This window comes from Dama dama, chromosome 30, assembly GCF_033118175.1.
Source record: "Dama dama isolate Ldn47 chromosome 30, ASM3311817v1, whole genome shotgun sequence".
Taxonomy (NCBI): domain Eukaryota; kingdom Metazoa; phylum Chordata; class Mammalia; order Artiodactyla; family Cervidae; genus Dama; species Dama dama.
This window is the reverse complement of record NC_083710.1, coordinates 39474507-39488062: the sequence shown is the minus strand read 5'-3', so window position 1 is coordinate 39488062 and position 13556 is coordinate 39474507. Positions and strand designations below refer to the sequence as shown.

The 13556-nt window shown below is 40.3% G+C and overlaps 1 protein-coding gene across 2 annotated transcripts in view; it reads right to left on the bottom strand.

Moving 5' to 3' along the window:
* The window catches only part of PSPC1 (paraspeckle component 1), a 71739-nt gene extending 66294 nt beyond the window's left edge, over positions 1 to 5445 (bottom strand). The window contains exons 1-2 of one of the 2 annotated variants that reach the window (XR_009691341.1): positions 4942 to 5445; positions 1349 to 1650 (exon numbers count right to left, since the gene is read on the bottom strand). Coding sequence is in view for 1 of the 2 variants with exons in the window: in XM_061133539.1 (XP_060989522.1) it covers positions 1349 to 1650; positions 4942 to 5304 (665 nt within the window). In the remaining variant the exon portion in view is untranslated. The remainder of the gene's footprint in view (positions 1 to 1348; positions 1651 to 4941) is intronic. The other variant, XM_061133539.1, reaches the window with a different exon arrangement.
* Between the last annotated feature and the right edge of the window lie 8111 nt (positions 5446 to 13556).

Sequence of the window (13556 nt, the reverse complement as noted above, 5' to 3'; positions counted from 1 at the left end):
AAATAAATCAATTAAATAAATTATCTGTTTAAAAAAATTAAAAAGCAAGCCACAGACTGGGATGAAATAGTGTTAATACAGGCCTGGACCCAGATTTGTTAAAAAAAAAACATTAAGACAAACCAGCCAACTAAAAAACAGGCAAGAAACTTCTCTGGTGGTCCAGTGGATATGACTCTGTACTCCCAATTCAGGGGGGCTGGGGTTTGACCCCTGGTCAGAGAACTAGATCCCACGTGCCACAACTAAGCCATGGTGAAGCCAAATAAATGTGGTTTTTTTTTTAAAGGCAAAAATATCAACAGACATTTCACAAAAAGACATAAAAATATCCAAAAAGCACATGAAAAGATTACTTATCATCGGTTGTTAAGAAAACAATATTTAAACCACAATGAGACGCCACTATACTCACTAGAATATCTAAAAATTTCAAGTGTTGCTGAGGGGACATGATCATTAGAACTCTCTTATTCATTGCTAGTGGGAATGTAAAATGATAGAAATATCTGGAAAACAGTTTGGGAGTTCCTTATAAAGTAGAACATACGTTTACTCCTAAGTATTACCTAACCCACATGAAAGCATGCTGTTCACAAGAAGTTTGATACACAAATGTTCATAATAGCTTTATTCACAAAGGCCAGTAGTTGGAAGCAACTTGAACATCCACCCAAAGGTCACCACACTTGTAATTTGGCCATAAAAAGGAACAAAATACTAATATAGTGATACGGATGAAATCTCACAAACATTATGCTAAGCAAAAGAAATCACACACAAAAGGATAGATACTATTAATATATAATTTCATTTATATGAAATATAAGAAAAAACAAAACTATAGTAACAGAAAGATCAAGAGCAGTCTAGGCAGGGTTAAGAGGAGTACTGCAAAAGGACACGAAAGAATTTTTGTTGGATGCTGAAAATGTTATCTTGATTGTGGTGGAGGGTAAGTGACTACATACATTTTTTAAAATTCACTGAGCTATACATGCAAAACTGGATGTATTTTAACATATGTAAATTATACTCCAAAATTGATCAAAACCTCATTTCTTAAATGTAACGTTTTGCTTTGCACCTAATACACATTCAGTAGGCTGAATAAAAATGGTAACACAAAACATTCTTGAAATTCCGTGTGGATTAATACACTGAAGTTTGCGTAAAGTATTGACTCTTGACGGTACACAAATATACCCTATTTGTATTCACTGAGTACTTACTCAACACCTACTTACCACATGCCAAGACAACACACAGGGAAGCAACTACAAAGAGGCAGAACAGAGAGAAGCCTATGTGTAACTCTATAAAAGAAAGACAGGATGTTTAAACTTACGTTGTTAGCAAGAACGCCCCATCACCACATCTTTCCAGAGCCTTTCGTGCAGGAGGCTTTGCTGCAAATTCCACAAAACCTTTTCCCGTAGCTCTACCACGATCATCCACAACAACAACAGCTTTCTCTACTGGACCAAACTGGGAAAATGCTTGCTCTAGAAGCTCATTGGAAACCACCGGAGAAAGGTTCTTAACAGTTAGGGCTGCTCCATGTGTAGCAAAACGAATTCGGAGAGGTCTGCTCTTCAAAATGGTGCCATCCAGCTCTGCTTTTGCAATTTCAGCCAGTGTTCTGGACTCCTTTTTAGGAAGAAAAAGATCACTTTTTTAAAAATTACAGTTAACAAAAAATTTTTAAATAGTGGCTTGTTTCTAAAGAGGGCTGGGTAGTTTTACAAAATGGCTGATAGGGTCATTTTGTTTCTGTGTCTTTCAGTTATGGTATCACACGTATTTTATTAATTTTTTAAAGATAAGTAATATTAAACATTTTAAGTAGAAAGTTCCAACCCCAACGTTCTGTTAAAAATCATCACTTAAAGATGATCTGTTCATAAACAGACTGCTATTGTTCAGTCGCTAAGTCAAATCCAACTCTTTTATGACCCCATAGAGTGTAGATTACCAGCTATTAAATATGCAAGCAGTATCTTTTATAAGCCTCCAAAATGTATTAAAGAAAATACAGAATTACTTTTTGAGACCAAGTATCAGTTACTAGAATCTAGTATTGAAAATAGTTTCTCTATACACTCCATGTTTGTTATTTATATCTTAATAATGTGCACCACCTCTCCAATGCCAGACAAATCCCTTTTCATTTCTTTTATATTATCTGGAAAAAAAAAAAAACCTGCCATCAGGTGTTATTAATCACTTCTAAAACACTTTCATCGGCTACACATTTCTCCCACTACACTAAGAAAAGCAAATACCCATTCATGGGCTATAAGAAGTCTATTAAACAGAAAAGCATGTACACATATCCTTATTATTATAAACTAGAGAATACGTTCATTGCTGAACTACAAGGTAAGAGAATTTCCTTCTTGAAGAACTCAAAAGTTTCTACAAAATACAGAAATCTAAAACAGCAAACTGGTAAACTTACTACAGGTATGTTCTTTTTCAGTTGTGAGAACTTCCAGCAAAAAACTGAAAGAGGCTTAATATACATTTTCTGAGAAGAGTACAAATTGCACTTTCTTATGAAAAAGTCTTAAGATCACAACAGCTTTTTATTCAATCTCTGAAATGTTCACAAGAGCTTTAAACTACTTCACTTATGTGAAAATCTACCTACAGAACTAATTTTACAAAAATAAATGAATCTAACCTCTTTAGGTATTCAAAATGGCCATTTTATTACTCTTTAACTCTGTAGTAGCAATAGTACCAGCAAACATTTCACAAATACCTAACAAGGGTTATGTCCTTTGCAGCTAAGATGTCAGTAATCTAACAACTCTTGAGAGAGAACTTTTAGGAATGGAGTCTTGGATTAGAATGCTTGTCACACTTATAACTAGGAATGAGAAGAAACATGAGCAAATTTCATGGGGTGATGATAGTATCTTGATCTAAAATCACAAGATTATACACTAAGTATCTGTGCATCTCATTATATGTAGGTTTCAAATATCTTAAAAAACAAAATTGGACTCTAGTTAATGATAAGCATGCTGAAGAGTCATGGACTGATGGATGGACTAAGATAGAGATGAACAGATACGTGAAAAAAATACAGCAAAATTTAATTGTAGACTCTAGGTATTGAATGTATGAATACTGAGTGTATCAATTTTCATTTCTAAACTCTCAAATTATTCATAATAGTATGTTTGTGGGCAGGGGAAGACAGCGAGCCTGGTGAGGACTCTGTAAAGTGTTTCTAGAGAGCATCTCCTGTTCAGATTCAGTCAAATATAATGACAAAGTGTGACATGTCATTTTTCAAGATAAGCAAGAAATTTTCATTTTTATGTTAAATCAAGTACTTTTTTTTACTGTTGGCAACAAATACAATTTTTAATACTTTCTAGGACAAATAATAAAACGTTTATGCTCTCAAGAATTTCATGTCATAGTACATCTTCAAAGTTTATACTTTTGGTTTTAAATGGCTGTACATCAAACAGAGTTTCCCAGCCTCAGCATATTATGGACAAGATAATTTTTACTGTGGGGGCTGTTCCATGCACTGTAGGATGTTTATGCCAATAGAACCACCCCCCTACCACCACTGGTTAACAACCAAAAATGTCTCCAGATATTGCCACATGTCCTCTGGGAAGTAAAACCACTCCATTTGAGAACTACTGCTCTATATGTGTACTGAAGTAACTATCAAGTCAATTAAAATTATGTACTTGAAACGAACGATTTCCTTACTTCATAGCTCAGGATAGTGACAATAACTTTGACTAAGTGATTATTACACGCCAGTCATTTATTCCTCCCCCCTATATTAATACACATACACAGGTCTTTGCCTTATCCTTCATCAGCCTCACCAACAATCTCGTGAAGTGGGTTTTGCTACTATCCTCACTTCATACATAGGGAAAGAGGCTTATAAAGGTTCAAGTAACTTGTCCAAAATCACACACAAATCTGATTTGAACCTATACAAAATCCATAATCCATCAATACAGCCTTCCAGCTGTACCTCTGAATCACAGTCTGCATAAAACGTTGAAATTACAGGTTCTTAACTAAAGGAATACAAAAAACAAAAAGAAACTGAAGTTACTACCCCAAGAGAGACTGCTTGAGCTTGGGTCTAACAACCTCCACTGGTTCCACCTGCCACTTTCCAACAGCCACTACATCAGTAGTACACACTACAGCCATTGTGCAGGAGAATTCTTTACCACTACGCCACCTGGGAAACCCCACACCATTACTAATATTCAGATCTGGTACTTATATTCAGATCAAGTACGCACTATGATTTTCCTAAACAGAAAAAAAATGTGTAATAGCTCAGAAATATTTAAAGTTTTTAAATTTACCTGTTAAACAGAGAGTTCAGATTAAACAGTAAAGTTATCCATGAAGTCAAATCTCAAACTAAATGGTAACTTCCAACTGAAAAAATTTTAACATTCTTACACAAAAATTTAGGCTGATGGCTCTGAAGAAGCATATCACTTAATTAAGTGCCACTTAATTAAGATCAGTTTTCTCCATATTAAGATTTTTGCCTTGTCCACTCACGAAGAGAAAACCTATTAAAGTACTTGAACCAAAAGATTTACTTCATAACTCAGGATAATAACTTTTGCTCAGTAGTTATTACAAGCCAGCCATTAATTCCTATTAAGGTTTGGATGAAACGGGAAAAAATGCGTGCTATTCTACTACCACAGAGTGTAAGGGAGACACGGAAAAGCAATAAGTCCTCGTGGGAAGTTCCCTCACGCTAGCCACGCGACAGCCGCCCGACTCGGGGGCGGGGGGGAGGGTCCGAGGTGAGGGAGAGGTGACGGGGGGTCGAGGTGAGCCGGGGACAGGTGAGAGGAGGGAAAATGAGGAGGGACCTCGCAGCCCCCGAGTCCCTGGAGGCCCGCGCCCCAGCCCGCCCCTCACCAGGCGGATGAAGCCGAAGCCGCGGTCGCGGTTGATGAAGACCTCGCTGGGCTCGCCATAGCGTTCGAACAACCGCTTGAAGTCGTCCTCGGTGATGTCCGTGGGCAGGTTCCCCACGAAGAGGCGGCAGCGCTGCGTGTACGTCTTCTCGCCCGGCTTAAGGAAGCTCTTTATGTCGATGGTGAAACCGCCCTCGTCAGCCGGCCGGTCCTCCCCGGCGGGCGCGGCGGGCACCGGCGGCTCCCCCGGCAGCGCGAGCGCCAGGGCCGCTGGGTCCCCCTCTCCGGCCGCCGACTCCAGAGCGCGGAGGCGCGCCGGGTTCTTCTCAATGCGCACTTGCTTCAGGTTTCCTCTCAGCATCATCTCAGCGCGTGCCCCCTAAGCCGGCCTAGAGCTCGAAATGCACGTCGGTGTCGACCCACGGAACAGAGGTCGGGAAGGACTAGCTCCGAGACACCTCCGGCCAGCCGCCCGCACTCACGCCCAAGATGGCGCCGTTATAGCCGCGGTCGGAGGCAGAGACGCCACGCAAGCCCCGCCCCTCCGAGGGCGCGCTGAGGCCGATGCGCCTGCGCACTCCTGCGCCAACGGCGTCCTGGCGGCGTGCGCATGCGGACCACTGTGCGCGCGTCCCTGTTCCCAGCCTTTCCAGGGCTCGGAAAGATGCAGGTTCTCAGTTCGAGATAACAGTGGTGGTGGGTGTTGCAGCAGTGTGTGAAAACGCAATGATTCAGGGAAACATCCACATTCTCCTTAACGTCCAGCTCTATTTTCAATGACAGCGGGAAAGTGAAGACTTGCAGATTTTATACATAGCATGAATAACGAAGTATTTCCCAGGAATTGAAACAAGTGAAAACACATTTCCGCCCTTTTCAAGAGCAAGGTTATTATATTTCGTAATGAAAAATCCAGTTCTATATAATAGTTGTGATGTTGATTATCCACCTCAAAGAAGGACTCCCTGAACTATGGACCACACTCTAGGACAGGGTCATCAAACGTTTTCTGTAAAGGGCCAGATGGCAGATATTTTAAGATTTTCAAGCCATATACTATGTCGGCTTGCTCAATTCTGCGCGGTACCGCTCCCGGCAGGCACATGGTAGGTCTTCATTAAGTACTAAAAAGAAATGCATTCACGGTCACTTTACAAACCCTTCAGCAGTTTCTCGTGAATTTAAATGCTTACTTTAGAATGGGCAATGTTGCTGTGCTATGCTTAGTCGCTCAGTCGTGTCCGACTCTGCGACCCCGTCGACTGTAGCCCCCAGGCCCCTCTGTCCGTGGGATTCTCCAGGCAAGAATACTAGAGGAGGTTGCCATGCCCTCCTCCGGGAATCTTTCCGACCGGGGAGGATCTCCCGGGTCTCCCTCATTGCAGGTAGGTTCTTTACCCACTGAGCCACCTGGAAAGCCCAGAACAGCAATAATACTTAGTAAATCTTGTCGGCCAAGATTTTGCATGAGACGTTTAAATTAAAAAATTGGAGAAGGGCAATCCGTCTGCTATTTACCCAGCTGAGATGAAAACCTGTGTTCACACAAAGACCTGTATGAAAATGTTTATAGGGATTTTATTTGTAATCAACGAAAACTGGAAAGAACCCAAATGTCCAACTGGTGAATGGACTAACAGTGGTACATTCATATAATAGAACATATTCAGCAATAAAAAGGAAAAAACTACTGATAAACGCAATAATGTGACTCAAAGGCTACACACTGAATATATGACATTCTGGAAGACTAGCTACAGTGGTTGCCAGGAGCTGGCAGGGAGACTAGGTTGACTAAGTAGAGATACAGAGAACTTTTTGGAAAGACAAAAGTAAATCTTAGCAATTGCCTGACAGTCCAGTCCTTAGTACTCTGCCCTTTCACTGCAGTGGCCCCAGGTTCAATCCCTAGTCAGAAATAAGATCCTTCCCACGTCACTCATAGCTGATATTGTCAAATCTGTTAATTTCACTGAAGAAAAAGACACAATCAGAAGAAAATTGCTTCATTCTATCAGCACCAAATCAACCCACTTAATTCCATATGTAACCATATGTGCTGCCTTATGTCCTGTTATTAATAAAATAAATGGTCAAAAATCCCCTCTAAGGCCAAACCACTGGATGGCGTTTTTTAAGTGCTTTGCTTCTACAGTTACCTAATCCCCTTCCAAAGTGAATAGTTACTTGATCTAATAGTTAATGGATCAGTTCTGTACTGAACTATTCCCACCAGCAAAAGGAACTGTTGATGAAACTAGCATCTTGAAAAAAGGAAAAAACTCTTCCAGGACCATGGGTTGTCCTTTAGTTACCATTTCTTCTGGAGAAGACTCTTGAGAGTCCCTTGGACAGCAAGGAGATCCAACCAGTCCATCCTGAAGGAAATCAGTCCTGAATATTCATTGGAGGGACTGATGCTGAAGCTGAAACTCCAATACTTTGGCCACCTGATGCGAAGAGCCGACTCATTTGAAAAGACCCTGATGATGGGAAAGATTGAGGGCAGGAGGAGAAGGGGATGACAGAGAATGAGATGGTTGGATGGCATCACCGACTCAACAGACATGGGTTTGGGTGAATTCCAGGGAGGAGGATGGACAGAGAGGCCTGGCGTGCTGTGGTTCATGGGGTCGCAAAGAATTGGACACTACTGAGTAACTGAACTGAACTGAGCTTTGGTCAACAAAGAAAAGAAACAAGAGTTGTGTTTGCTTTGCCTTGATTCACACATCACCTGATTTCTCCTTCAGCCACACAAGCAGATGTCTATCCCACATTCCATCCCACTGAAACCTCTCTTGTCACCATGGGCGACACCTCCCACTTTGACCAGAGACAGCTGTCCTGTCACAGATCTTGCAGTAGCATTTGACATTGTAGATCTGGGCCTATTTCATCATGTGTCATATGGAAAAAATATCCTCTTTGCAGAGTTTTTGTGCATATAAATGAATTTATTCAAGTACAGTCTGCGACCTCCCTTGTGGTTCAGTGGTTAAAACTCCACACTCCCAGTGAAGAGGGCCTAGGGTTTGATTCCTTGTCAGGAAACTAGATCCCACATGCTGTAACTAAGATGTGGCACAGTTAAAAATATATAGTCTTTGGGAAATAGACTGGCATCATAAATACAACTCTATTATTAATGATCACTTCTCTCCTACTTTCTTAAAACAGTGTTTTATCTTCTGCACTGCAATATTCCCTGATATTCTCACAGCCACTGGCCACTCCTCACTCTCTGTCTTTCCTGGGAATCTGCTCTTGAGAATGTTGGAGAACCACAGGTCTGAGTTCTCCTCTCCTCTTCTGCCACACTCATTCCCTAGGTCAGACCATCCACACTGAGGTGCCTCAGAAGCATTGGAACGGGTTTTCTAAACTTCAACACTACTGATATTTTGGACCAAATGATTATTTATGGTAAGACGTTTAGCTGCATCACTGGCTTCTACTTACAGGGGTGCTATTGTACTCGGCATTACTCTGATTTCTTTATGCTTATTAACTCATTAATTATCACAACAATCTTTTAAGATATGTATTATTATTATCACCTTAAAATTTTTATTTATTTTTGGTTATGCCAAGTCTTTGTTCCTGTATGGGAGCTTTCTCTAGTTGTGGTGCTTGGGCTTAGTTGCTCCACAGCATGTGGAATCTTCCTGGATCAGGAATAGAACCCTAATCCCCTGCATTGGCAGGCATTCTTAACCACTAGACTATCAGGGAAGTCATCATCTTTTTTTAAGACTATTTTTTGGAGCAGTTTTCAGTTGGCTGCAAAATTAAGAGGAAGGAATACACTTTCCTTTACACTTCTTTCCCCTACACCTGCAGTCTCCTCTACTATGACCATCCCCCACCAGATGGGATATTTGTTACAGTCCACGAGCTTACATTGACACGTCATTATCAACCAGAGTTAAGAGATGACATTAGGGTCACTTTTCATGTTGTACATTCTATGAGTCAAATTATAATGATATGTATCCAGCATTGTAGCATCACACATAGTATTTTCACTACTCTAAATCTCTTCTATTCTCCACTTATTCATCCCTCTCCCTATCCAACCCCTGTAACCCCTGATCTCTCTACTGTCTCCATATTTTTACCCTTCCAGAACATCTCAATATTGAGTCTTCCTATTCATCAACATGGCATGTCTCTCCATTTATTTACTTCTTTGATTTCATTTATCAGAGATTGGTAGTTTTCCTCATATACATCTTCTAGGTAATTCGTTAATTTTTATCTAAGCATTCATTTGTTTTGGGTGGTAATGGAAGTGGTATTGTGTTTGTAATTTTATATTTCACTTGTTCATTGCTGGTGTGTAAAAACATCACAGCCCATGAGGTCTCAGAGTCAAACACAAATTAGCGACTGAAAAACAATAGCAACAACAACAAATTACTGACTTTTGTGTATTAACCTTGTATCCTTCAATCATCCACTTACTTTTTTTTTTGGCCATACTATGTGGTTTGTGGGATCCTAGTTCCCTGACCAGGGATGGAAGCCAGGCCCCCCAGAAATGGAAGCACAAAGTCCCTAATCAGGGAATTCCCCCATTTAAATACTTTTAATTTATATATGCCTTTTATTTAAAGTGGGTTTCTTATACGCAACATAGAATTGGGTCTTGCTTTTTGACCCACCCTGACAATCTTTGTCTTCTGATTAGTGCATTTAGATCAATGATGTTCAAAGTGATTACTGATATAGCTTTATTACTATCAACCATTTTTTTGGAAAATTTATTTTAGCTGAGGCACTAAGGATCCTTTCTGGCAGCGAGTGGTCTTACTTGCACTACAGCATGTGGGATTTTAGTTCCCCAACCAAGGATTGAACCCTCGCCCCTGCATTACAAGGCAGATTCCTAACCACTGGACCACTAGGGAGGCCCCTATCAAATTTTTATCATTTTCCACTTGTTGTTCTTATTGTTTGTTCCTATTTTTTAATGGTTTTTAATTAAAATACAGTTGATGTACAATGTTATGTTCATTACTACTGTACAGCAATGTGACTCATTTATACACATATATAAATTCTTTTCCATATTCTTTTCCATTATGGTTTATCAAGTTCCTATTTTTGTATACCACTCTTTCTGCCTTTTGTGATTTTAATTAAGCACTTTATAGTTTGATTTTCTCTCATTCATAGCATATCAGTTGTATTCATTGTTCTACTTTAAGTGGTTGTCCTAGATATTGCCATATACATTTATTTACAACTAATCCTAAGACCACTTTCAAATTATACTGATTACTTCACTAATAGTGTAATTTACAACAGTAAAATAATCCTGATTCCTCCCTCCCACCCCTTCTATCTCTGCAGTCATTCATTTCATTTATACATAAGCATATGTAAGTAGGTAGCCATTCCCATGCTTACATTCACAACGTAACCAGGACTGAGAGCTATGGGCCTCCCCAAAGCCTTTCTCGACGGGAGCTTGTGGATTCCAAGTAAGAGTATCTAAAGCATTGTCTGAAACTTTTCAATTATGAACACAGAGCAGGGTTTTACACTCAGATAATCAAACATGCAAACAAAAATAAGCCAGGAGATGAAGAGGAAGGTCAAACCAGTTAGAGATGATGCACACAGAACCTGGAGTCATGACAGGGTCTGCTTCTCAAGGAAACAGGAGGATTAGAAAGGCAGGTCTCTGAGGGATGGAAGGAAGGATCATGGATGAAGCTCAGAGTGTGGTCAGGCCTGATAGGCAGTGTCCTTGTACCAAGCCCTGAAGCTGGTGTGTCCTCTCGAAACCCCTATGTTCAAGTCCTGTCCCCCCAGGACCTCAGAATGCAACTGAGGATTTGAAGATGACATTTTAAAGAGGTGGTTAAGTTTAAATGACTTCACTAGGGGGCCCCAATCTGATGTGACTGGTACCTTTTTAGGAGTTTAGGGAATTCCCTGGTGGTCCAGTGGTTAGGACTTGGGACTGTCACGGGTCAGGGTTCAATCCCTGCTCAGAGAACTAAGGTGACAAGCTGTGTGGCATTGCCAAAATAAATAAATAAATGGGTAAGAGACGATGGCATATAATTTTTCTTTCTTGCATTATTCTTGTTAGGTTTGTTGTTTACTTGGTATTTGTTAACTTTGTTACTTGATATTTGTCTAGGGTATTTCTCACCTTGTAAAACAAGCTGGGACGAGCCCTTTTCTTTCCATTCTCTAGCAGTGTATGTTCAGGATCTCATTCCTAAGGAAGAGAAGGAATCTGAGCCTATAGGTTTCTTTATGGGAAAGCTTGTAATTTCAGAGTCAATTTCTTCAACAGGGACAAGCTATTCAGATTTTCTATTTCTTCTTGGGACAGATTTGGTAAGCTTTTCTCAAGTGATTTGTCTATCACATCAAACTCATCATATTCTTGACCTAAGTTGATCATAATACCTCATGCTTTTAGTGTCCATAGGATCTCCAGTGATCTTTCACATTGGTTATTTCTCTTTTTTGATCCCTTAATCAGTTTAGATAATGAAAGTGAGTAGAACCCTGTGGGGTCTGCCTGGGTATAAGCCTCTCCCTGTTCCGCACCTTTTGTCTGCAGAAGCAGCTTTGGTCTCTGAGAACTTCCCCGAGTTCCTCCTCAAGTAATGTAGGTAAAAAACTGAGCACACCCTTGAGTAATTTTACAGAAACGAGGGCCCCACCACATGCAATCAGTTCAGTTCAGTCACTCAATCATGTCCAACTCTTTGCAACCCCATGGACTGCAGTATGCCAGGCATCTCTGTCCATCAACAACTCCCGGAGCTTGCCTAAACTCATGGAAACTGCTTAACAGTCAGAGCCCCCAGTCACACTGAAGCCAGAATGACGGAAACCTGTTAAGACCCAACCAATCAGAACCACGTCCACACATTTAAGACCCTTACCCTTAATTTTAGTCTTTAAAAACACCTGCCTTGAAGCCACCAGGGAATCTGGGCCCTTTGAGCTCTGGCTGCCAGTTTTACTTGCTGGAGGCTTGCAAATAAACATTACCTTCCTTCTCCACAAGCTGGGTCAGTGCATTGACTCTGGTCAGTGCCTCAGGTGGGCAGACCAGAGTTCAGTTTGGCAAACTAGTGGTTTGCAATTCTATTAATTTATAAGCATATGACTTATGAAAGTCTTTTCAACATGTGCCTGACTGAGGTGTTAGTGCCATTTCCCAAGTTTCAGGCTTCCCTTGCTTTATCTGTAGGCATGAAATGGGTTAATTGCTCTTCACTTCAAATGTGACTTCCACAGCAGAGACTCATAACCATCTAGCAATACAGTCTCAGCTCCTAGGACTTCCCTGGTGGCCCAGTGGTAAAGACTCAGTACTTCCACTGCAGGGGGCATGGGTTCGGTCCCTGGTTGAGAAACAAAGATCCTACCTGCAGAAGCCAAAAGCAAAACAGTTTTTTCAAAACCTTCTCTACTCCGGAACATTACACCACTATTTTCCCAAACTATCTCACTTTCTCAAAAACCAAGACATAGGTACTTACTCACATTTTTCTTTCAGCTCTAAATTCTCAAATCTTAATTTCATCCTAATATGGTCACCCTTTATGGTTCACTATTACAGAGGACTGCTCCACTTCTCAAATTTTGTACTTCACTTTGTCTTTATCCACAACTTCTTTCCCTACTGTGGGCCACTGATAATTGTAGCTAATAACCTTATGCCAAGCAGCTGGAGTTTCAAACTGAAAGTGACAGGGAGCTTCTGAGCTTTGAAGCAGAAGTGATGTGACCTATATAATGATACAGCATCACTCCTTCCATTGAACTTAGCTGAGCTTTTTACTCCAAATACTCATTTACTTCTATATCCTATGCAGTAAATTACGACTTGTACCTATGAAGGGTCTATTAGCAACTCTTACTTGACTCCAGTAGTAAGTAGGGAGGGACAGGGGAATCACAGAAGAAAATGGCTCAATGTAAGAGTCTTAAAAACAGCAATTTTGAAAATCTGAGGTTGATGAAAAAAATTCAGTTGTCCTCTGTGAGATTAACAAAACCAGTAAGTTGCCATTTTTTGAGGACTGTTACTCTGAACTGTCTTTCCTAATATCTGATATTAAATTTGCAGTAGGGGATAATTTTTTTTTTCTAAGACTTGCATTTGTTTCCTTCCTTCCTTCTTTAAGGTGAGCACATACTAATTTTACAGTGTAAAAAATAAGAGCTAGATAAGGAAAAAGAAACTAAATGATTCACCAGGCTAGAGAGATATACTTTTATCATCTTCAGAATTTACAGTTGATTTTTTCTTCAACATCTCACTATGAAAAATTCATACACACTAAAAAGTTGAAATTTACAGTGAACAAGGATAAACTCAGCACCTACATCTTTTGAATTTTTCACACCTAACTCATTACACGTGCCTCACAGGTGTGCCTGCAGTGTGCTGAACATGGCCACTGGTTGATTTTATTAGTTTGGTCAGATTACACAAGTGTCTAATACAACCACATGACAAATCAGTAATTCAATTAACTGGTAAGTGCTCACAAAGTAGCACACAAAACATTTGCAGAGTAACTTCAGAACCTGTTATGCTCTGGGGTATCCTCTCAGGCCTCTGAAGAAACT